Source organism: Bison bison, unplaced genomic scaffold (genome assembly GCF_000754665.1).
Source record: "Bison bison bison isolate TAMUID 2011002044 unplaced genomic scaffold, Bison_UMD1.0 scf7180017864473, whole genome shotgun sequence".
NCBI classification, from domain to species: domain Eukaryota; kingdom Metazoa; phylum Chordata; class Mammalia; order Artiodactyla; family Bovidae; genus Bison; species Bison bison.
Window position 1 is genome coordinate 18,141,689 of NW_011495034.1, and position 24,905 is coordinate 18,166,593.

The window sequence follows — 24,905 nt, forward strand, 5'->3', positions numbered from 1 at the left end:
TCTGAGCTTTGTTCTCTGCCTGCCTGCTCCCCCATCCATCCTTCTTTCCTACAAACTCCTCTTTCTTCCACCTAAAAGTCCTCAAAGCCCTCAGCCCAGCTGTGGGGCAAACCAATCCAGAATCATTCTTAGACCCAGCTGCAGCCCCTCTTCCTCCAGGAAGCCTTTTCTGATTGATCTGACCCCTAGAGTCCCTCTCCTGTCCTTGCTCCAGAGCAGAAGAGTCAGGCTCTGGGATGGATGGTGGTGATTCCAAGCTGAGAGTCCCTTCCCTCAAGGTGCTCACCTCTCAGAGGCAAGACCATGGCCCAGGCAATCATACTACTGTATGAAAAGTACAAAGGGAACTTCCCTGGTGGTCCAGTGGCTAAGCCTCTGCACTCGAGTGCAGGGGGCCCCAGGTTCGATCCTCGGTCAGGGAAATAGATCCCACAAATAAGAATTCCTGTGCCTCAACTAAGGATCCCACATGCCACAAAGAAAATCAAAGATCCTGAGTGCTGCAACTAAGACCTGGCTTAGGCTAATTAGTTAAAAAGTATAAAATTATAGTGATGGTTACACATCTGTAGATATATTCAAAACCACTGACTTGTATACTTTAAAGAGGTGAATGTTATAACATGTGAATTATATCTTTTTTAAAAAAATGTCAGGAATTAGGAGAGCATAGAGGTCAGTTGTTTAAGGCCAACTGTCCATCATGGTGGATTCTACAGTCTGTCTTTGATCCACACACAATGCAGGGCTGTTACTACAAAATGTTGAAGTCTTTTCTTGCCCTGATAGAGACTTCTCTGTGCATAGTTGGGAAGCCTCTATTTCCCTAAAAAGGGCTGATAGAAGGGGGGGGGGTGTGTCCACATGCACCTATGGCTCGTGGATTAGACTGACCTGAAGCAGCACCACCTGTGTCGGAGGCCCTGGCTGGCCTCAGGTGTGTGTAAGCAGGGTGAGAGCGTGTCCAGTAATCTACACTATCTCTTAAATCACCCCAGGCATCGTCATCTCTCATGGCTCTGGAGGCCTGCTGGCTCAACTAGGGCAGTTCTTGCTCAGGATTTCTCACAGATTTGCAGTCAGGCCATGGCCAGGCCTGGAGTTACCTAGAAGTTTTCTTACACGTTTATCTGGCAATCGATGCTGGCTGCCAGCTGGGACTGCAGCTGGAACACCTGCCTGTGACCCTTCCATGTGGCCTGGGCTTCCTCGTAGCATGGCGGCTGGGTTCCAAGTGCAAGTATCCAAGGGAACCAGGTGGAAGCCTTATTATCTTTTCTAGAATTCGGCTTTGGAATTCGTATAACATCACTTCAACTATAGTCACTGGCTCGTTCCATAGGCCCTGCCTTGAGGTGAGAGGAGTTTTTAGGAATCATCTTTATCTTTAGGAAGAGTATGTGGGAGGGGAGATATTATGGTGACCATCTTTGGAAAATACCATCAGCCCACAAAGGGGGTTGATGTGGAGACACATTAGTTATAGAGACATCCCACTCCAGGATCTCATTGAGAGGTGGGTGTGGCTCACCCCACTACTACATCTCAGGCACGGAGTTGTGGCCCCCGGTTTGAATTCCAGCCTGTCCAGTGACCGCCTAGGTGAGATCACTCAATCCTCTGGGCCTCAGTTTCCTCCTCTGTAAAATGGAAGGACAGAGTTAGTATCTGGTGTCTAGCCTGGTACCAGGCATGCCTGGACAACAGGGCTAGCCTGTTGTTATTACTACTTTTAAGATCCAGGGTTGTAGTCACTCTAATACAGAGATATCTCCTTCTAGGGTCAGGATGCCCAGGACTGCCCCCACTTCCTCGGGCTCGCCCTTTATTCGCTCCCAGACATTCCCATCAGCCCAGGTCTTGTCCTGCAGTGTGCAAGTGTGTGCAGGGGTGGGGACTACGGGCACCAAAGACTGAGGATTCTGGCCTCCAAGACTCCACCTGAGGACCCCATCTGGCCTTCCTTCTCTAGTGAAAGTTCCTCTTCTGTCACCTCCTCCTCAGGGCAAAGGTCAATTTCTGGGCAGCCAGGGCAGGGCTGGGGCTGGTGTGGGATGAGCAACAAGGTGTGGCTTCCAAAGGCCGAAGGGAGGGTGGGGGGGGGGCAAGGGCCCCAGCTCTGGAGCACACTGGGTGGGGGTGGGCTGCTGCGCTGGGGTGGCTGAGGGAAGGAAGACCAGCTGCCCCGGGCCCAGTCCTGGGAGGATCTTTGCCAAACCAGCCACTGCAAGGTCTCATCCAGGAAGCTCCGGATGTGTCCAGATGGCACACACAGTTCTGTCTGGGGCCACGGCCCTCAGGCCTGGCCGTGGCCACATAAGGGTGCGGCTGAGGCCAGAGGCAAGGCTACCAGGTCATAGAGCCCCCGTGCCTTCCTAGGGCCCTTCTCTTTGAGGAACACACAGACCCCAGCCAGGACCGCCCCCAAGTCCTCCCTCCTTAAATGCTCCAAACTTGGAATTGGAGCTCCCCTAAATACTTGCTGTGTGACTTTGGGCACCTCTTGTGCGTCTCTGGGCCTCATGTGTAAAATGGAGGACATCGTCACGGAGACTGTGGCTAAGGGTCTAGAGGAGTTTCCAGAGGGTGAAGTCCTACAGAACTCTCACCAGGAGGGGCAGCCAGCCAAGGATTCAGACCCCACCTGAGGGAGTGCAGCGAGGAGGCATCAGGTCATCTTGGCACCTGGAGAAAGTAGGCCCTTGTGCTTTGCCTCATTTTGCTCATGCCCTCACTAAACAGATGCAGAAACTGGGGCAGCGCCTGTGGGATTCAGAGTCGCCAAATTTGAAAGTTGTGAAGAGAGTAGATCCTAAGAGTTCTCTCAAGGAAAAAACATTTTTTTCTTTTATTTGTATCTATAGGAAATGATGATGTTAATAAACTTAGCATGGTAATCATCTCACAATGTAGGTGTTCATAAGTCATTTTATCATATATTTTAAATTTATACAGGGCATGCGTGCTCAGTCGTGTCCGACTCTTTGCAACCCCATGGACCGTAGCCCACCAGGTTCCTGTGTCCATGGGATTTCCCAGGTTGGAGAAATCCCATGGACAGAGATTGGGTTGCCTGGAGTGGGTTGCCATTTCCTCCTCCAGGGGATCTTCCAGACCCAGGGATCGAACCTGCATCTCCTGCATTAGCAGGCAGATTCTTTACCCCTGAGCCACCTGGGAAGCCCTAAACTTATACAGTGCTATGTGTCAATTATATCTCAATAAACTGTAAAGAAAACAAACAAACAAAAAAGTTGTAAAGACCCAGGTTCAACTCCTGGCGCTACCATTTACTAGCTTTCACACACAATGCTTACTAGGCTGCCTTTGGGCAAACTAGGAAGAATCTCTGGGTCTCAGTGTCCTCTTCTGGGGAAGGAGGGTCACCAGGATCTAACAGGACAAGACAAGGAGCATACATGCAAAGGTTTACCTCGCCTGAGGGGCAGCATACTCTAGTGGGTCACCAACGTGGCTGCACATCAGAGTCACCTGTGGAGCTTTCGAAGTACGGCTCCATTCTTAGGAGGGGAGGCTAACAAGCTCCTCAGGTGATTCTAACATGCAGTCCGGCTCAAGATCCACTCACCGGTCTGTGGTTTTACTCAGTGCAGCCAGCAGCACTGACATCACTCAGGCGCTTCTTAGAAATGCAGAATCCCAGGCCCCGCCCCAGACCTGCTGAATCAGAATTTGCAAGTTACCGAACTCCTCAGACAGTTCAGTGCACATGACAGTGTCTGTAACAGTGGGTTTTTTTTAGCTCGAGAGGTACTGGCTCAGAGCATGAACTTCAGACACGTGTTTAGCAGAAGGATGGAGGGGGCAATTGGGGAGGATTTGAGACCTAAGGGAGTGGGAAAGGGCGATTCTGTGACTCCCTTCAGAAAGGCAGTCTGTAAAACCATAGGATGGAGGCCAAGAGACAAAGTAGCAAAATGAGCTGATCCTAGCCTTGCAGTTAGACCTGGGAACTCACCAGCCTGGTCCATTCTTCGTGAGAAGACTCAGGCACAGAAACGGGGAGCACCTTTTTAGTACATGTGCTCTGGAGTGAGCACATGGAGCACCATTTTGATTACTGGCCCAGAGCCTTAAGTTTCTTTGAGTTTTATCTGCTTTATCTGTTTAAACTGAGGCTTACTTTGGGAAGGAAAGAGACAGGGAGACTGGATCTCATCAGTGTGGGGTAGAAAAATAGTCCCAGCCTGGAAACAAGTTGGTTGCGGGAAAGGTAGTTTCTTTTTTTTAAACCAAGTGAGTGTGCTTCATCGCTCAGTCATGTCTGATTCTTTGCGACCCCATGGACTGCAGCCCACCAGGCTCCTCCATCCATGGGGATTCTCTAGGCAAGAACACTGAAGTTGCTATGCTCCAGGAAACCAAGTGTGGCCATTTTAAAAATATTTATTTATTTGGCTGCTTTGGATCTTAGGTTGTGGCACGCGGGCTCAGTAATTGTGGTGCATGGGCTAAGTTGCCCCATGGCATATGGGATCCTAGTTCCCCAACCAGGGATGGCACCTTGGCCCCCTGCATTGGAAGGAAGATTCTTAACCACTGGACCACCAGGGAAGCCCCCAGAGAGTAAGTTTTTTAGTAAAATGAGCATCGTGACTGTCCCTGACGTCAGCCTGGGCAGCTCTTCAGGGCTGACAGTGCTGAGGTTTATTTCAGGGCATTTGCTGCAAGTTTCTTGGAGTTTAGAACTTGGACAGGGACACGACTGAGTGACTTCACTTTCATTTTTCACTTTCATGCGTTGGAGAAGGAAATGGCAACACACTCCAGTGTTCTTGCCTGGAGACTCCTGGGGACGGAGGAGCCTGGTGGGCTGCTGTCTATGGGGTGGCACAGAGTCAGACACAACTGAAGCGACTTAGCAGCAGCAGCAAAGGGGAAAGAAGAAGGGAAAACGAGCAGCAAATGAAGAGTGGCTCTGAGCTCTGGGTTCTGCTTGGTGTGCAACCCACCTGGCCTGGAGCTTTCGATCCAGGCTGTTCCTTCCTCAGCTGTGACCTCCATGGTCAAGGGCTCCTCAGGCTTTGAGGAATTTATCCTCCAGTCTTAGACAAAAGGAGAAGGCAGTACAAACCCCCTCAGTGTGAAGGTGCACCATGATGGCCTTGGGGTCATTTCCCAGAAGGGAAAGACTAATTGGGGCTCAAGGTTTCCAGGTAAGCTTCTTGAATCTTCTACCTGCCCACCCTTTCCCCCATAAGCAGGCTGCTGGCCCCACTCCATGCCAGGGTGCCCTGATCCTGGCCCTGCCCAGACTTCTTGTATTGACTGACTAATGCTGACTCCAGGCAAGTATTCTTGCCTGGAGTCCCAGTGTAAGGTCTGGGTGCTTGGCACTTTGGCCAGAGGACTTTCTCCTCCCACTTGGTGGGGGACCAAGGACAACATGACGGATGGCAAAGGTCCAGGACGGAGCCATCCAGGTGAATCACAAGCCGGCTGGGACATCTCAGGTTCCCAAGCCAGGCGGGAACAGCCTCCAGCATCACCACCTAACTTCTGGATACAGCGGTGAAGCACTCTCAGGACTTGCCAGTGGGCCAGCCTGCCCTCCAGTGGGGCTCATCAGTAACTGCACCCTCCCTGCTCCACTTTTGACAAGGGACTGCAGCTCTGGATTAAGGCTCCCCAGATATCAACTTGTTCAACCTACAGGTGGGTGATGGACAGGGGGTGCTCTCCACCTGCCACTTCAGACACCTCTCCACTTCATATGACATTCAGCCCTAAAGGGGGTATGTAATGAATGAGCATGTAACAGATACTTTCTTCATTCTAGGGACTCTGTGTTCTTGCTCCCTGATCCCTCCAAAAGTCCTGGGAGGCCAGGGGTGTTACTCACACGTAAAGGATCAGTTCCTGGCCTTGAGGGCTGGTGGCAAGGGGTCAAGTCACATTCCTTTCCATGCCCATCTGACTTCCAACGCCATATTCTTAATGTACCACCTGCCTGTGGAAACCTTTTAGCTAGGAGTCCTAGGCTCTTACCAGGTCCAGGCAAGTAGCAAGAGGGAGGGGAGTGCTGGGCATGGTGACAAACTAAGGGACGTGCACCACATCTAAAGGACACACTCAGATGTCCCCAGCAGATTACTCTTGAGTAGGAATGCTGGACTAGCACCTAAGAGAAACTGAAAGGTAAATCGGGGGTATAAGTTCCCAATTTAAAATATCCACAAATCAGAGAAGAGTGTAGATATATCGCAAGCCAAACAAAGACTGTTTTTAACACTAGGAGCTTTTACAATAGCCTTATGGTACAGGTAAGCTTGGGCTTCCCTGGTAGCTCAGATGGTAAAGAATCGGCCTGCAATGTAGGAAACCGGGGTTCGATCTCTGGGTTGGGAAGATCCGCTGGAGAGGAAATGGCAACCCACTCCAGGGTTCTTGCCTGGAGAATTCCATGGACAGAGGAACCTGGCAGGCTACAGTCCATGGGGTCGCAAAGAGTCAGACACGACAGGTAAGCTCTGGAGAGAGGAGGTGACTTACCTGTGATCACATGACCATGACAGGGTCTGGACCTGACCCCGTGTCTCCTGACTCCTGGGCTCATCTCAGCGTGTTTCTCTGTGTTCTGGCTGCTCTCCAGGCCCCAGGGTTGGGTGTGAACCATTTCTGACTTTGGCTAGGTGGTAGAACACATCAGACTAGAGACTAGAGGCTGGAAGATCACCCACATTTATTGGTCGAACTAGGCTTACAGTGCAGCAGGACCACCCTTGGCCGCTCTTGGAAGTAATGCGGACGCATGTAGCCGGCAGCCCCTGGGCGCTTGTGCAGATTGCGCTGAGGTAGTGGCTGGATCCAGTGGTCTTTCCTGACGGTCTTGACAGTCCCTGCCCCCTGCACCCTTAGGCCTAGCTTCGTCCCTTACACCACACAGACTGGGCCCCCCCAAGGTCATGCTGGCACGACCTGGAGCTGGGCCCAAAGTCCTTGGAAATTAAGGGAGAGGGGGTGATCCAGTTTACAGATGGGAAAACTGAGACTTGAGGCAGGAAGACACTCATTCAGAAGCCTCATGGCTAAATCCCTGGCTTGTCAGTGCTTGGACAGTCTCCCCAGCCCATTCTGGGCAGAAGATGGTCCCTGGTTTAGCTGCTCTGGAAATGCAATTTATAAATACAGATTTGGTCTTAAAAAGTAATAAATTAGATCTTGGACCTGCCTGAGGGAATATGGCCAGTCACATGGCACAAGACCCGGACATTTGTCACGTCTCATATATGCACCACCCATCACATGCAGTGCCGGGACGCATGCCATCGACCCACAGGCCACGTTTCAGGTATCGTGCAAGGTCACACGGAATGTCGCCACGTGTGACCTTCCACATCACACACCACACCATGACATGCTCATTTTGCTTCATGTTCCTGACTGGTCATGCATGTCCCAAGGGATGTAGGGTAGTCATACTCCGCTCTTTGTCACCAAAAATGTCCTCCCTGAAGACTGTTGCAGGAAAAATGTGTTTCTCCCTCTTGATCCAGGGACAGCCAGCTTTTTTCATGAGCCCTCTATCCTCGTGGATGAAAACTGGCATCACTCGGCTGGATTCAAAGGGACTTGAGGGCACCATCAGGTACCCCGAGGGATGACCTGTGGCTGGTTGTCAAAGAAAGCAAAGTCCAGCCTGGGCTCCTGGTTCTGCAGATGCTGGGCCATGTCCGGGGGAATACGGTTATTCCAGAGGCTGCCGGACACAGAGACAGACACTTAGCACTGGGCGCTGCTCACTCACCCTCTTCTCTCTGCCCTCTGTCCTACCTACAGATGGGGAAACCGAGGCTCCAAAGGGGAAGAGCTGCTGTCAGAGTTAGGTGGCAGGCAAGAGCAGGTGGAAGGCCAGCATGGTTGCCTTCGGGAGATGGTATCCCCCACGCTCACCCTAACTTCTTCCACTCCATTTTTTTTTTTTTTTTTGCTGCACTTTGCAGCATGCAGGATCTTAGTTCCTGGACCAGGGATTGAACCTGTGCCCCCTGAAGTGGAAGCATGGAGCTGTAACTACTGGATTACCAGAGAAGTCCCCCTCCACTTTCTTCCCCAGAAGCTAGCCTCTTCCCCAGAGCCATGCTCATATGACACATTGTATAAATGAGAAAAAAGCTCCCCTTCTTTATGACACCACTTCCATTGTCTGAAACTGTCGTAATATATTGAATTTTATAGAGAGAGACACTTCACTACCACTAGGAATGTAATACTTCTACTACGTGAGTGGTGTCCCTTAGATGCTGTGCCCTGGTGCAGTACACAACCTGTACAACTGGCCCTGATTACAGCTACCATGTTATGTGCTTACTATGTGCCTGGCATTGTGCTCGGGGCTTAATCTGATCATTTAGTCTGCAGAGCAGCTCTCGGAGGTAGATACTATCACTACTGCCATTTTACAAATGAGGAAACTGAAACTCAAAGAGGTTGAGTTATTGATGTGAAATTACACAGTTGGTAACTGACAGAGCTGGGGTTTGATCCAGGTCTGCTTGCTGCCAAATCCCTGATGAGTGGGTCCAAGTCTCCTTTGATAACCCCCAATCCAGGTCCTGCCTCCTCCTACAGGAAGTCCTCTTACACTGAAGGGCTGGTGTGCTCACCCCACCCCCACCAGCCCTGCCCCCACAAGCCCTATTACCGAATGACTTGGATGCCAGATCCCTGTGCCAGCCCTTCAGCCAGGAGCCAGGCTCCATAAGCTGTGATCTGATTTTTCTCCAGGCTTCCGGATGGACAACAAAGGGAAAGAGATTGACATGAGATGGGGAGGGGATGGCCTAGGGGCCTTCTCTATGTCTCTTCCCCGGGGCAAGGCTGGGGGACACAGGCTCCCCACACATCTGCTTAGAGAACTCAACATTCAGCAGTCCAGTGAGAAGGCTGAAGACTGGGACACAGGAGAGCTAATGGACAAAGTGGGGAAGTCCAGGAGGGCTTCCTGGAGGCAGGGGCCTAACCCAGTGGCCTCCTGGCTTTCCCCAGGACACAGGGCCCCCTTTGGTCCTCTCACTCCTTTCTGGCTTCCCCATATGTGCCCATCATACTCCATTCTCTTCAGCCGGCCCATCTGCGGCAGGACCCGGGCCAGCTCAGCAGCTGCCTCATCCCCGAGCAGATTCCAGGACAGCCTGCAGGGTAGGGAGGGGTCCAAAAGTCAGCAGAAGAAGAGCTGTGAGGGGGAGACAAGGTGGCAATGGGGAGGGCTAGGGGTTGCTGTGCAGGCACCAGAGAGGTGCCTGATGGGGACCTGTGTGCCCTCCCTGAAGACTGTACCAGGCACAGAGGGCTCCTCCCTACTCTCCCAACCCCATTCCCAAGCTGGTTATCCCACAGGAACCCAGACAGCTTAGGAGCTGGCTGTCCTGAGAGTTCAGGACACATGACTGTGGAAACATCAGGATCTAAGCTTCCACCATGCACCTGCCTCCCTCCTGACTTTGCCACATCCATGCACCACCTGTATTATTATGTTTCACATTTTTCTTTAAATCAGACCTCTATCCCCTCTTTTATTCACTTTAAGAAGTTCATCTTCAGAAACATCTATCACTACTATGAATGAGAAGCCTGTGTTGGGGACCCTAAACAGAAAGTAGTTACAAGGATAGCAAAAGGGCAAACAATGGCATTCACTCCTAACTGGAACCTGGGTCCTTCCGGAAGTGCTGACCCTGTGGTCTGCCCCCTGCTGGCTAAAAGGGGCAATCACCCGTGTTGGGTGAGTTAGCACTGATCTGAGACTTTCTCTTTGTTGTATAAAGAAATGAGAAGAATTAAAATCTTCAGGATGCAAGCCTAAAATCTTATTTAAGGAAATCGCATTTTCTTCTGCCATGCTCAGGGGTCCAGGTTGGCCCTGGCAGTCTAGTTTATCTCTGAGGCAATACTGTCAGGCCCCAAGTTTCCAAGCACCTCTGATTGCCAAGGGAGAGGTGGACACAGTCAGGGGGAAGGTCAGGGGGCCTGCTGGTTTCAGTCACTCTTCACTACCAACAGGTGGTTTGAAAATCAAGACTCCATCAACCACGTGGGGTGGTCCATCCAGATGCCTCCCAAAGGGAGAGTCAGGGGGAATGGTCCTGACCATCTAGCTCATCTCCATCTGGTCCACCTTCCCTTCCACCCTCCTTAGCTGGGGAAACAGGGGAAGAGGCTGAATGGCTTAGAGCAGGGGTCCCCAGCCTCTGGGATCTAATGCCTGATGATATGAGGTGGAGCTGATATCATAATACAAATAAAGTGTACAATACATGTAATGTGCTTGAATCATCCTGAAACCATCCCCCGCCAACCCCCACAGTCGTGGAAAACTTGTCTTCCAGAAAATTGGTCCCTGGAGCCAAAAAGGTTGGGGACACTTGTCCCCAACAACACTTGGAGCTCAAGTGTTAAAGCTTCTTTGAGAGGATGTTTGAGCAAGAATGACCTTCCCCATGCAAGACGGGAAGGTCTCCAGGGAGGAAGGAACCAGGCCCCCAGGTGGCTGCTCTTCCCAGCTCTGGGCTAGTCCCCCAAACACTCACGTGATTTCTTCCAGGGCCAGACAGAGCACGAAGCTGGCGGCAAGGGGCTTGGCGGTCTGGTTGTCAATCTCACACGACACCAGGCTAGAGAGAAGAAGGGGATGGGATGGAGGTGTTTGAGTCAGGGGTGCCCCAGCCTGCAATCAGAGCAGGAGGGAGCAGAATGGCTAGGGGCTGGAACATGCTGGGAGTGTTAAGAAAGTGCTCCCCCTTTTTTGTCCCAGGCTCCCCCTATACCTGAGGTCTCTGTCACTTCGAAAGCCTTCCCAGATGTCAAGCTCAGCCAAAGAAGGGCTGTCTGCCACAGCACCCCAGCTGGTCAGAGCAGGCTACTTACTCAAGCTTCCGGAGCACTGGGAACCCCTGATGGAAACGCGGGACCCCTCCGGCCAGGCAGTTCTCTGCCAAGCTGCAGGGCAGGGGAGATAGCCTTGAGAAGAAGCCCCAGACCCTCCCCGGCCTGTCCCTCTGCCCAGGTTCCAGGGCACCTACTCACCTGATCTCTTCCACGTGTGGGCATCCATCCAGGGCCTGGCCCAGACTCAGCACCCCCTCTGGGCTCAGATGGCTGGATGGCAGGCTGGGGAAAGGGAAGGGGTGAGGGCAGCCTGGAGGGGCAGGTATGGGGATTGGGAGGAGCTGGATCCCCCCAGCCTCAGCCTGTCTCAGGCTGCACTGCCAGACCTTAGACCCTCTCTGGGTAACTGCCACCCCAACCCCCTCCCCCAACACAGGACATGGGAGGGTATCAAGGGGCCCTGGCTTTGGGATCTGAGATCCCAAGTTCAAGGCCTGGCTCCTCCATGTATGAATAGGGTAATAGGGTAAGCTTTCCATACTTCTCCTGGCTTTAGTTCCCTTGCCTGGAAAATGGAGCCGGTAGAAATCGCGGTCTCACAGGGCTCAGATGAGACCCTGGACATACACTGTAAAGTGCCGAGGCCATGCTATGGGGTGCTTTGCTCCTGCATAGCCCTTTGCTGGCACTTCCTCCTTTACCCTCAGAGACTGGCTCTCAGGGTACACCAAGCTGGGATCCTTGTTCTTTTACAGACGAGGAAACCGAGACGCAGAAAGGGCAGGGGCTTGGCCAAAGGCTGGTGGCTGAGTCTGGATTAGGCTGGGTCCCCTGATTTCCCGGCCTCAGAGGTAGGGCAGCTAGCCCCAGGACACATCCCAGTTTCTCCTACGGCAGGGCCGTTCAGCGATGGGGCCTTGATCCCCTAGTGCTCCTGGCGGGGGTGGGGAGAGCTTCCCGCTAACCCTGCACACACCACAGACAGGGGCCACTCACTGCAGGACCCTCAGGCGCTGGGGCAGCCCCTTGGCCAGACCCAGGGCTGTGCAGTCTCCCAGGGCATTGCAGCCAAGCCTGGAAAAAGAGAGGGGAGGAAATTGAGCACCAGGCTGGCCCGCTCCAGACCCCTGCCCTGTGCCTAGTGGGGGACCCGAGCGCCAGGTGGGCCACAAGGACACAGAGGGCAGAGGGCAGCCCACCCGGGCAGACACTCACATCAGCTCCTCGAGGTGCCTGCAAAGGGTGAGAGATTCTGCCAACCGCGCTCCGCCTGCTGGGCCGATGCCATTTGCTGAGAGGCTAAACAGGGGCAGATGTCAGACTCTCGACTCCCTTATCCCTCACCCCACCACATCCGCTGGGCCCCCCACCACCCACAGCACCCCCACCACCCACTGATGTGGCAGAGAGACCCAGAGAGGAGCAGGGGCTGGGCTGGCTCAAGGTCCCTGAATCAGTAGTGCCAGGAGGTAACCAGCCCCACTGCCTGAACACTAGGGTTAGGGGAGGAAGCCACAGTCTCCCCAGACCATAGCGTGGTTGCCAAGGGCCCCTGTCTGGAGGGCTGGCCACTCACTCTATCTTCCTGAGCTCAGGGAGCCCCGGCAGGACAGCAGCTAAGTCCTGGGCACCGGTGTTTCCGATCTGGTTGTGGCTCAAGCTTGGGGAGAGAACAGCAGGAGAACCGGAAGTGTTAGCTCACCACCCATCTCATCTCCATCCCAGAAGAGGAGGCTGGAGTCTAGAGAAAGGGCCTCAAGCCACACTGGTAAGTCCCCTCACCCTATGTTGGATGAGGATTCCAAACTCTTGTCTTCTGTTTAGGATGATCCCCCTGGTGTCTGACCTAAATCCTTCTCGCTGCAATCAATATCCTATATCCTATCTTTGGGTCTCCCAAGATCCTGGGTCTGGGGTTATGCAGTATAGAAGTGGGTGAAGGGGACAAGACTAAGAAGTGGAGAGTGTCCTCAAGGAGCCCCTTACTTTTGTCACCTGCCCCTGCCAAAGTTGTCTTCGGTCTGGGGGAGGGACAGGCAACTCACCTCAGCTCCTCCAAGCTGGTGGCAGCTCTGAGAGCCTTCGAAAGGTGGCAGCAGCCGACGTCATCGATGTTGCTCTTGCTCAGACTGGAGAAGCAGGGCCAAGAGGCCTCAGTCAGGAGTAAAGGCACTTGCAAGTGCTGTGCTAAGCACTCTACAGTCTGCAAAGCCTTTACACATCCAGGAACTCAAACACCAGTCATAAAACTTTCAGGGGATGGGAATGGGCAAGGTGGGCAGACTGTACCCAATATCCAGATGAGAAATCAGAGGCCCAGGGACGAGCTGTGATGGGCCAAAGACTCCCAGGGACTCACAGGCAAGGTGGAAATGGAAGCCCAGAGCCGTTGGCCTGGAACAGTAGCCTCATTTTTTGGTTTGGCCAGGCTTTGCCTCGGCACTCAAGTTGGGGATCTTGGCCTGAATGTCAATATCACGTGTCTCTCACAACTCACCCTACTCTAATCTACACAAATAGTGGGCTTTTCCTTTAACCCACTCAATTTATGGTCTTTTCTGCACTTGACCACACCCTGCCTCTGTTGAGTAGCAGGGGATGGGGGTCGGGGGTGGGGGAGGGTAGATGGGGGTGGGAGGGACAGTGGGGAACCAAACGAAACAGCTGACTCAAAGTATTAGTCTGAGGGTTGTTTTGCTGTCTTTTGTTTTGCAAATTTTTAGGGAGCCTCCTTTAGGTGAATTAATTTAGGGTGAAATGACCTGGTCCCCCAAACTCTCTGAGCTCATATCCTATATGCTCCATCCTGTCTTGGGTTTGTTTAGAGTTACAATATTTCCTGTTTTGAAAGACTACACAAAAAGAACATGGGCTATTTGTTTATCAAAGTGGCCAGGGGCACAGGGTAGAATATCAAGGTCATCAGCTCTGAGACTAGACTGTCACTGCTCAAAGTGGGGTCAGTGGCCCCCAGAATGGGCATCCCCTGGGAGCTTAAAATGCAGAATCTAGGCCACCCACATCATGAATCAGAAACAAGAACAAGAACACAGGATGAATTTGTGCACATGGAGGGCTGTCCTAGGACTTGGGCCCAGCCCCTTCTGGCCATTCTTTAGGAGGAGGCTGCATGTGTGTGTGCTCAGCCGCTCAGTCATGTCCAACTCTTCGCAACCCCATGGACTGTTACCCGCCAGGCTCCTCTGTCCATGGGATTCTCCAGGTGAGAGTACTGAAGTGGGTTGTCATTTCCTCCTCCAGGGGAACTTCCCAACCCAGGGACCAAACCCACATCTCCTGCATTGCAGGCGGGTTCTTTACTCATTGAGCCACCTGGGTAGTGAAAGGCTGTGACACTGACCTGGGAGGGTACAGGAATGTCCCGAGGACGGGAGCCATGGAGTTTCTCAGGAAGGTGCCCCAGGGCTTCCCTGGACGGGTGGTCCCAGCAAAGCTGGGCAGCACACCCCCCACTCACTCCCGTGGGGTCACTCACCGGAGGCTCTGCAGGAGTGTCATGTGGCCTAGTCCTTGAGTGAGCACAGCCAGGGTGGAGCCGCCCAGTGGCAGGTGGCTGAGGCTGGAGGAGAGGAGGCCACAGGAGGACTTAGCGTAGTGGGCTTGGGTCCCCAACATGGACCCCGAGTGCTCAGCAATGACCAGTGATCTCCAAGACAGCCACGCAGTATTTAAAAAATAACTGTACAAACAAAACTGCACTGGGAAATTCAAATGCTGTTTCTCTGTACAAATAATTAAGGTCATCCAGGCAGCAGTTCTATGCTCTGAATCACACTGGACCCAGACTACTGATTGGTAAACAGAGCAACCACATATCGAGCACATACTAAGGGCCATGTAGAGATGATGTGATATACAATCATCTCAGTTTTACAGATGAGGAACACTGCCTGAGGATGAAGTCAAGTTGGGGAGACAAAGAAAGAAAAAGAGGAACAAATACAGAATCTGGATCCAGCCAAGCCTGAAGTCAGTTGCCTTGTCATTTTCCATGATATGAGTTAATATAGTTCTGGGTTGGGTTGCTTTGAGTGAGTGTTCTGTTTCTTATGAGCAAGTATTTTAGTTAACACTCAAGAGCCAGGTAAGGAAGTAAAAAGGGAGGGTGTCCAGCTCACCTGGGTCCACTGAGGACAGTGACAATCGTGTTCATAAGAGATACAACAGTTTTGAGGCATGCTCCCAACACCCCCGCCCCACCCCCATTAACCAGCACCACTTACTCAAGTCTCTTCAGCCTGCACTTGCCCTCAAGAGCCCCCAACAACACTTTGGTGCCCTCGTCTCCAAGTTGATTGTTAGACAAGCTGGAGGGGACCAAGCATGAGATAAGGGTTAGAAAAGCCTGCCCAGCCCCTGGAGCTGAGTTGTCTCATCAGCACCTCCACACCCTCTGAGTCACCCCTAGGAGACTAGCTCTGGGCCTGCAGGTCCCAGACCACACTTCCTATCCAGGCTCCATGGGGGTATTCCTGGCCCCAAGGGTCAGGCTTAGGGGTCCCCAAGGAGGGGCGCAGTGTAGTTATAGCTGACCCACCTGAGAAAGGGTGCTTTGGATGATGGCTGTACCAGAGGAAGCCAGGGACGAGGGACACGTACACACACATTCAATGATACCTTCTGCCTCTAAGCTCTCTCTGTACCCAACACCACTCTAGGCAGAGAAAGGTGATGAGCCCCAGTTTACAGATGAGGCTGTAGGTCTACTCTAGTCTAAGTCTAGTCCAAGTCTAAAGAGGCACAGTTACTCGTTCAAGGTCACTCTGAGTGACTGATAAAGTCGGGACCAAGAACGCAGCGCTCAGCCTTCCCTAAACCACACTCAGAGTTGCTGGCCTTCATCAGGGAAAAAAGTAATAGTCTGAAGTCCCACCACCCACTTTAGCAAAGGCCCAACTGTCCTCTCCACCCCTTCCCTCAGCTGGGTTCCCAGACCCTTCCAATCCGTGACTCACTCTAGCTCCTCCAGAAGGTGACAATGGCTCAGACCAGATGTCAGGAGGGCTAGCCCCTTGGAGCTCACACAGCTGGAGGTCAGCCTTGTGGAGGTCAAAAGGCAGCAGGTCAGAGAGGAGCTCTGGGTCTGGGAGCTCTGATGGTAGTGGCAGAGGGCAGGGAGGTAGGGGTGGGGAGTGGTTCTGGGGCAGTGGGAGGGGACCCACCTTCCCTTCATAAACCTCTCCCATCAGGCAATCATTAAGTCAAGATACAGGTTGGAGGCAGGAACATAGACGAGTTGAATAGTTCTTTAAACCACAGTCATTCAGGTAGCAACTTCACAATGTCTGCCATAATCAGGCATAGCGTGTAAAATCTAGCTAGTTACCCTCACTTCCCACGAGCCCTGCATCTTTACTTAAACAACAAAAAAGCATAGCAAGTACTGGAGAGGGTGTTTAAAGGTATACTGGCACCAAAAGGAGAATTTCCCCTGATGCAGTTGGTTTAAAAGAGAACTGACAGTTAGAAAAGCTCCATTTTGCAACCATTAGACTGATATTTGATTCAGGCAGGAATGATCAATGCTTGCCAAAATTTGTGAGTGAAAGTTTGAGGGAGAACCGGATATTTACATTGTCTTCAAGTGTCTTCCTACCAGATAACTGGTTAATTACAAAGGGGAAAACAGTAGCTTTTTGAGCGAAGAAACCTGGCAGACACCCCGCCTTAACCAGGCGATCACAGTTAACATCATGGGTAAGGAGACAAGCAGACATCATGTGCTTCCCAATGTGGCACACGTGATATGTTCCTGAGACGAACACAGCAGCATCTCTGTGATATTCCTGCCCCGGAGGCAGGAACCGAAGCAGGAAGAAACAGCAGAGAAACCCAAGCACAAGGGCGTTCTGATACAAAACATTAATAACTGGCGTAGAAATGTCATGACAGTATCATGAAACACAAAAAAGGGCTGAGAACACATTCCAAATTGGAGGAGACTAAAGAGAGATGACACAGTGTGTGACCCTGGATGCAATCTGGGACTAAAAAAAAAAAAAAAAAGCAATAAACATGACTGAGACAAATTGGCAAAACTGGAATATGAACTGCAGTTTAGGTAACAGTAGGGTATCAATGTTAAATTGCCTGAATTTCATACTTTTACTGGATTAGGGGAGAGAATGTTCTTGTTCTTAGGAAATACACTGAAATATTAGGGGTCAAGAGGCATGATTATGCAACTTACTTTCAAATGGTTCAGAAAAAGAAAGTGGGGGCGGGGTGGAGAGAGGGGAGGGGTGAGGAGGGAGGAAGAAAAGAGCAAATGTGAGAAAATAAAGATGGAAGGCGAAATTCGGAAAAGGGCCTCCGGGGCTTCTTCTCAGTCTTCTTGCAAATTTTCTGAGTTTGCAATTACTTTGAAATAATAAAAGAAAAAGAAAGAGAACAGACAAGGCACTGTTCCTCGCCACGTGGCCATGTTGATGACCATGCACCCGAGCATCATCTCCAGGGCTGTGTGGAGTCCCAGGCCATGGGAGGGGGACACGGAGCTCCTTTGAGCCCAGGGTTGGAGGGAACAGGAAGTATGGGGGTGGGGGATGAAAGAGGTGTTCCTGAGTGAAAGTCTTGTCCACATACCTGAAGTTCTTCAGCTCAGAGAGGGACAGCAGGAGGCTTTGCAGCAGCAGAGAGCTGGCATCGCAGAGGTTCACCTGGGACAAACTGAAAAGGTCCAAGCATATTCCAGAGGATTTCAGGCTGAACACACTTCAGGGATCAACATAGGGATGGGGAGGCCAAGAGAGGGGAAAGGCCCCACCAAGGAGCTCCCAATGGGGCAGGACTCCCCTCTGCCACCCTGGGGCTCTCCCCCACTGGCCCAACGAGAGAAGCAAGAATGCCGGGGTTAGCATGGCCCCAGGCTCTGTTCATCCCCATCCTGCCCTGGCCAACCTCTCACCTATGGCCTGAAGCAGGCACTGGGGTCGACCAGAGAACTCAGGGCCTCAGTGTTTCAGGGTACTGACCTGAGCTGCCGCAGCCGGGCACATGTCTCCATCAACTTCCTGGCGAGGAGGTTTTGGTGGGTTCCCAGGTCACAGTGAGCCAGCCTGGAGGTGGAGAGGGAAGCAGCTGTCTGTAAACACCTGGGTCAGTATTGAGGACTCAGTCCCTGCCTACAAGGAGTGTGTCTGAAGGTGGTAAATAAACGCTAATCAAATAAGGTCCCACAATTTGCCGGTCGACCATGGGAAGTACTGTGAAGGAGAGGTCCATGTGGGGGCCTGGCACGGCTGTGCAGGTTGTTCACTGCACAAGGGGGGTCCAACCAAGGAAGTGAGTCGGGGCTGAGATCCAGGCATGGTCTATGCCTCACAGTGTATACATGCAGGGTTGCACTCACCCCAGAGAGGTGACTTTTTAGTTTCCATAAATGTGCTATATGGATCAGAGGAGCTGTGAGCCCAGGCGTCTATGAGAGTGGATAAAGGGAGGACTTGACTAAGTCTGGGTGGTTGCAGGGACCTCCCTGAGATGGTGGCATTCAAGCTGAAACCTGAAGGATGGGATTGAGTTAGCCAGATGAAGAAGGATGAAGAAGGAAAGAGAGGAGAGAGCATGCTGAGTTGGGGGGAACAGCCTGTGCAAAGGCCCTGAGATCAAAGGGAGAAAGGTGGTGTTTGAGGACTGAAAGCTAGCGGGGATGGCTGGAGCCAAGACCAGGGTTTGGGGTGGGGATGGACAGCATGGAGAGGCAGGTCAGGCTAGGTCTCATAGGCCACGGAGAGACTTTAGGCATCAAAGAATTCTGAGTAGGGGTATGAGAAATATTGGTAAGAAGCGGCATTGTCCCTCCTCTCCCTCCCCATCACCATTCAACCTCTTTCTTGGGGTCCCAGGTACTGGGTCCCACCTGAGGGCCACGGCTTCTGGGTTCTCCTGATGGGGAAATTCCAGCTGGATACAGAGCTGTTTCTGGGTCTCAGAGATGCTGAGGAGGGAAGGGGTGGTCAGCGTGAGGTCCACGGGAGCTTCCCCTGTAGGCTGTGCTGGGACTGGGCCACTCAGCCGACAGCTCCCAGACCCAGTGGGGATCCAGACATAGGCCAACGAGACACCAAAGCCTTTGCTCTTGGCTAATCCATGGGATTCTGGTGCCTCTGGTCATAGAGCCATGGTGTGCATTGCTGTCACCAGGGGCCACTTCCAGACAACCAGCATGGACTCCCAGCAGTGTCCATCTGGGACCTAACAGCTCATTGTCTTGGATCTAGGGCTACCTTCCTCTCTCCAGCACTGCTGCCTAAATACTGCACAAGTCCCAGCAAGTATGTGTGGCGGTGTTGTTTAGTCGCTAAGTTGTGTCCAACTCTTTTGTGATCCCATGACTGTAGCCCATCACGCTCCTCTGTCTATGGGATTCTTCAGGCAAGAATAGTCCAGTGGGTTGCCATCTCCTTCTCCAGGGGAATCTTCTCAACCCAGGGATTGAAACCAAGTCTCCTGCATTGGCAGGCAGATTCTTTACTGCTGAGCCATCTGGGAATATGTGTAGCCCCTCACATAGGTCCCAGGAGCTCCTGCCATCTTGGGGACCCAGAGAACCCACTAGGGACCCAGCTATGACACCAGAGGACAAGAGACCAATGGCTACATAAGGGATGATCCCAGTGGTCATGAAAAGATGAAAGAACCTCAGGGGCCTCCTTCCTGAACTTACCTTATTCCAGTGATGTTGCCTGAGGCCTGGGCACAGACTTCCAGCAGCGTGAGCACCCCGACTCTGCCCACCCATGGCTCTTCCACCCTGTCAGAGAGGTGATGGTGACAGTTGCTCAGTCCTGTCTGACTCTGCAACCCCATGCACTGTAGCCCGCCAGGCTCCTCTGTCCATGGGATTCTCCAGGCAAGAATACTGGAGTGAGTTGCCATTCCCTTCTCCAGGACATCTTCCCGAGACAGGGATCGAACCCAGGTCTCCTGCACTGCAGGCAGATTCTTTACCATCTGAACTACCAGGGAAGTCATAGAGGTGGACACAGAGGTGTCCCTTGTGGGGCAAAGGTTCCCCCAAGGTTAGTGTGGGAGGGGAGGAGAGGGTCGGGGGGTTGCGGCTAGAGGCTTTTTGGGTTTTGCTGAATAACAATAAAATAAATTTAAAAATTAGGCATAAGCATAAAACAAAATTAACATCCTTGTTCCAATCATTCAAAGAGAAATTTTTTTTTTTAAATAGTACTTTTAGGTTTAGAAAAAGTCTATATAACATCACGTTGCAAAGATAAGGAAATTAGACTATATATAAGACATGATCCCAATTTTGTATTTCCAAAAAGGGAAAATATATATAGAAACACATATGGTGAGGAAGAGGGAGATAGAGCTATGAGAAAAATATATTAAATGTTAATGGTGATGGTATCAATTGCAGAATTCTCCTGGATGGTTTTCTTTTGTAGTTGTCAATATTTTCTGAACTTCGTACAATGTGCACAGATTAATTTAGAAGAAGGAAAAAAGAGAGTTATTTAAAATATTGCTGCTTTTAAAGTTATGTTGAATTTTTTTTTCAAAGTACTATTTTCTTATGTTCTGGATTTCCCACAAACTTCTACGAGGAGTACATATTATTTTTAGAGTAAGGCAAGTTTTAAGTAAAAATATTATTTGGGGTGATCCAGTGCTTCTGGGTATATACCCCAAAGAACTGAAAGCAGAGATGCAAAGAGATACGTGCACAGATACATCAGAGCAGCATGTTCACAACAGCCAAAAGGTGGAGGCAACCCAAATGGCCACGGATGGATGAATGGGTGAAGAACGAATGGGTAAATGAATGTGGCTTATATACATGGTGGAATATTATTCAGCCTTAAATAGAAAGGGGATTCTATAAGAAGGTACAATAAAGATGAACCCTGAGGATATTGTGCTAAATGAAACAGACCCATCACAAAAAGACAAATACTGTATGACTCCACTTGGTTAAGTCCGAGAGGGGTCAGATCCATAGAAACAGAGAGTAGAAAGGTGGTTGCTAGGGGTCGGGGGAGGAGGCACGGTGGGGGCCTTAACGGGCAGTGAGTTTCCGTTTTCATGAAGTGTTTCGGTTGTACAACGTGAATGTTACTTAACACTACTGAACTGTCCACTTACAAATGGTTAAGATGGTAAACTTTGTTATGTGTATTCTATCAGGATTTTAAAAAATGTCATGCTGGGGAACAACCAGACTTCATGTGTCTCATCAGAGGCGGCGTTGGGAAGTGCACAGCCTTGGCCGCCAAGTAGGTATTTTGGGACACAAATATGTAACTGAATCTCACGGAGCCTTTCCAGTTCTAGGAAAGTCAGGGGTTAAGAGGAACAAACTCACTGACCTCACAAGGAAGCACCAGACGGAGCCAGAAAGTGTCCCAGGGGACCGGTTTTCTCAACAAAACCAGACCACCAGGGAAGTGCCTGGGTGTCGAAGTTTCCTTTTTTTCCTGAAGTCCCCAAGTACAGATCACCCATTAAAAAAGTCCAAAGAGCTGTCACCTCTTTGTCACAAAAATGTGGACCTTGATGGGATCCTGGATCCAAAGAGCCAGCTGTCCCATATGGGGGCAGTGGAAATTTCAGGCTGGCTTGGCTAATACCCGACACTAAGGACTTGTTACTCATTTTTGTAGGGGTCCTAATTCAACTGTGGTTATGTAAATAATGTCCTTATTTTTTAAAGACTTGAGGTGAACTCTTTGGCGTGATAGTTTATGAGATCAATAATTTATCTTAGTTAAAAAATACAAAGCAAATACGGAAAAACATGAACTGTCAAACCTAGGTGATGAGGAGTTTTCAAAATTGCTTTTCTACTTTCTGGAATCTTCTCTGTTTTTCTGAAAGTTTTCAAAAGATCAGAGTGAACATATTTGTTACATGTTATTTCTGACCTTGGCTGAGTGTCTTTTATTTTTATGGCCATGTGGTGGGGCATGCGGATCTTAGTATCCCAACCAGGGATCACACCTGTGCCCCTGCAGAGGAAGTACGGGAAGTCCCCGGGTGTGCTTTTAAGTCTCCTTTTTTTCTGAAGTCCTCAAGTACAGGCCCTGCCTTGGGCAGGGGTGGGGGAGCTTTTCTGCACCTGAAGGGGTTTCTGGGACTAATGGGGTGGGGGGGCCTCTGCATCCAGATGGCAGGGTTCTGGATGCAGGAAATGGCTAAGACTGTGACCTTGGGGGAAACTCTTCTTCAGAGCCCACTTCTGCCCTCCATTCCTACCACAGTCCCCTCCCAGAGTCACGGGCAGGCAGTACCTGAGAGTGAGCACCCCCGTCGGCCACGTTAGCAGACCCAGGAGGACAGTCAGCTGCTCCAGGCCCGGGAAACACCAGGTCAGCCTGTGGACAGAGGTCATTCTGGAAGGGAGCCCCTACCCCTCAGCTGCCCCCACGGGCTGGGCCCAGTCACTCACGTGAGCTCCGTCAGCTGCAGGGCCTGGCTCAGGCTGGCGGCCAGTCTGGGCATGTGCTCTGGCTTGAAGTGGCACTCGCTCAGCCTGAGGGCAGAGGGCAAGGGGCAGAGCTTGGGCAAAGCCTGTCGGGACTACAGTCCTGCTGTCCCCCATGGGTCCTGGGGGAGCCCCCACTGGGTGCAAAGGCCTGGACCAGGACCTGAAAAAAGGCCCAAGTGCAACCTGTGCTCTGGGAGCTTCTCTTTGGAGAGAACACCGCCCAAGAAAGTGCTAGAGTCATCACTCACTGAGCCCTGACTCTAAGGCCGGCCCTGGCCCAGCCTCTGGGTGCACCCCATGAGCAAGCAGGCATGCCTGCCTTATGTGTGGCATCTCACTGAACCCCAATAGCATCACCTACAGGCAAAGAGACTGACCAACCCAAGGACGCACAGTTGGAAAAATGCAGCGACAGATTTGGGTTTCAATCCAAGTCAGCCTGACTCCAGCCCCTAAACCTGTAACCACTTCTCTAGTCTCCAGGCCCACCCTACTCCAGGCTCCCTTGGGTGCGGAGGGTGGGGCTGGGGCTGGGATTCTTGCTATGGCCCTGTCCTCCCAGGGCCCGGCCCGTGCGGCTGGCAGACAGGCCCCGGGGCACTGTCTCACAGACGGGCTGAAAAGAGAGCCCAGCGTAGCACAAGAGGGCCACTCCCTCTCACAGGACAGGGGCCACCGGAGGTGTCCAGGAAGGGCTGACATGTGAGCTGGGTCATACAGCATTGGGATAATTTGATCTCAGAAAAGGCAGGGAAGAGAATGCTAGGCTGAGTGCCCAGAAGCAGGGATGCTTCATCAGGCAGTGCGTGCTTGGTGAACGAAGATCCCTTGTGGCTGAATCTGTGTGCACACATGCGGTATATGAGTGGTGTGTGTGATGTGTGCCTGTTATGTGTGGTGTGTACAGGGGATATGTCTGGTGTGTGTGCATGTGTGTGATGTATTATGCTGCGTACGTGTGTGTGTGTCTGTGTGTGGTATGTATATACTTGGTGTGAGGGTGGTGTGTGTAGAGGGGTGGGAGAAGTGAGAGAGAACACGGCAGGAAGTGGCAACCAGATCAGACTCTGCGAAGACCAGGCTAAGGATTTGAACTTTATCCTCAGGGCACTTGGGAGCTACTGCAGGGCTCAGAGCAGTGGAGTACCACGGTCAGACGTGCATGCTGGGAAAGTTCCTCTGGGGGTTGCGGGGGGATTGGAGGAGGCCTGGTCAGAGGCAGGGGACCAATGCAGAGGCCACGATCACAGGTGAAGCAAGACATGTAGAGAAACTCACCCAAGGCTGAGAAAGACAGAGCCTGAGGCTACCAGTGGGGGATTAAATAAAAAATCACTGATACAGCACTCAAATAAGGCAGGTCGTTTCCAGGCACTTGAAACACATTTACTCATTTAATCCTCACAACAACCCTCATTTTACAGGTGAGGAATTGAAACACAGAGCAGTCAAGTCACTGGTCCACGGTCACACAGCTATTAAGTGGTAGAGTGGAAGAAGGGAAAGTGTTAGTCGCTAACTCATGTCTGACTCTTTGCAACACCATAAACTATAGTCCGCCAGGCTCCTTGTCCACGGGGATCCTCCAGGCAAGAACACTGGAGGGGGTTGCCACTCCCCTCTCCAGGGGATCTTCCTGACCCAGGGATCAAAGCTGCGTCTCCTGCATTGGCAGGTGGATTCTTTGCTGAGATCTACCCCAAGAGGGTCCAGAGTCTGGTTGTTTAACTCAGAAGCCTCCAGACTCAGTTAGGCTGTGGCTAAGGCACATAAACACCACTCGAAGGCCTGGTCCAGGGTCTGAAGGTATGGGGAGACTGGGGGCAGGTGTAGGAGAGACAAACCCAGGTGGTAGCTCCAGGCAGGGTGTGTGAAGGAGGAGGGGACCCTGGGAGGAAGGAGGCATGGAGGCCACCACAGGGTCATCCGCCTATCCCTGGTTCCTCTGCCTTTCCCGTCACCCCAGACCACAAATTACCTCAGTGTCTTCCCAGTCTCTTCCTGTCGGGAGAAGAGAATCCAGAAGCTCTGCTTGGAGCCCAGGCTGCAGAGAGAAGGGTGTATGGAAGCCCAAGGCCCAGCCTTGCCAGCGTGCCTAGGACCCAGGTGCCAGGGGGCACAGGGAGGGATGGGGGCTGGGTCCACAGGGGCACGGGAGGGTGGAGCCACGGCAGAGGCCCTTGCTGACCAGAGGAGACCCCCACCTCCTCCTTCGAGGATGCTAAATCTGGCGTTTCCCCACCCGGTGGCCTCCCTGGGCCCCATGCGTGCACACACGGGCCTCAGAAGATGGAAACTGTGATCCCACAATCAGTGAACTCGGAGACTCAGAGAGGCTCAGTTGCCCTAAGTCACACAGACAGAGGGCCACTGAGCATGTGAGTCTTGCTTCCCCATCATCAGCAAGTAGCACCAATGTTTCCTTACTTCACTGAGGCCTCCCGGAGACGTGGGCAGGAGGGGAGCGCCTCCACCAGGCACAAGACGCTTTCCTGAGACATACTGTTGTGGCTTAGACTAGAAGAGAAAAGAGGTTCAGGATAAGGGGTGAGGTAAGACCTCAGTGGAGCCCTGCCCAGGTCCTCACCTC

General features: G+C 51.9%; 1 protein-coding gene across 5 annotated transcripts in view; it reads right to left on the reverse strand.

The window, feature by feature from the left end:
• Positions 1-6,686: 6,686 nt before the first annotated feature.
• Positions 6,687-24,905, reverse strand: part of NLRC5 (NLR family, CARD domain containing 5) — a 67,913-nt gene continuing 49,694 nt past the window's right edge. For 3 of the 5 annotated variants that reach the window (XM_010861901.1, XM_010861900.1, XM_010861902.1), the window contains exons 30-50: positions 24,743-24,832; positions 24,294-24,359; positions 22,277-22,360; positions 22,119-22,202; positions 19,538-19,624; positions 18,731-18,808; positions 17,844-17,927; positions 17,455-17,538; positions 15,825-15,908; positions 15,093-15,176; positions 14,345-14,428; positions 12,894-12,977; positions 12,425-12,508; positions 12,064-12,147; positions 11,845-11,922; positions 11,047-11,130; positions 10,888-10,959; positions 10,551-10,634; positions 9,072-9,155; positions 8,666-8,749; positions 6,687-7,720 (exon numbers count right to left, since the gene is read on the reverse strand). In XM_010861901.1, coding sequence (XP_010860203.1) covers positions 7,606-7,720; positions 8,666-8,749; positions 9,072-9,155; positions 10,551-10,634; positions 10,888-10,959; positions 11,047-11,130; positions 11,845-11,922; positions 12,064-12,147; positions 12,425-12,508; positions 12,894-12,977; positions 14,345-14,428; positions 15,093-15,176; positions 15,825-15,908; positions 17,455-17,538; positions 17,844-17,927; positions 18,731-18,808; positions 19,538-19,624; positions 22,119-22,202; positions 22,277-22,360; positions 24,294-24,359; positions 24,743-24,832 — 1,762 coding nt within the window. In that variant the 3' untranslated portion in view covers positions 6,687-7,605. The remainder of the gene's footprint in view (positions 7,721-8,665; positions 8,750-9,071; positions 9,156-10,550; positions 10,635-10,887; positions 10,960-11,046; positions 11,131-11,844; positions 11,923-12,063; positions 12,148-12,424; positions 12,509-12,893; positions 12,978-14,344; positions 14,429-15,092; positions 15,177-15,824; positions 15,909-17,454; positions 17,539-17,843; positions 17,928-18,730; positions 18,809-19,537; positions 19,625-22,118; positions 22,203-22,276; positions 22,361-24,293; positions 24,360-24,742; positions 24,833-24,905) is intronic. The other 2 variants (XM_010861904.1, XM_010861903.1) reach the window with 2 other exon arrangements.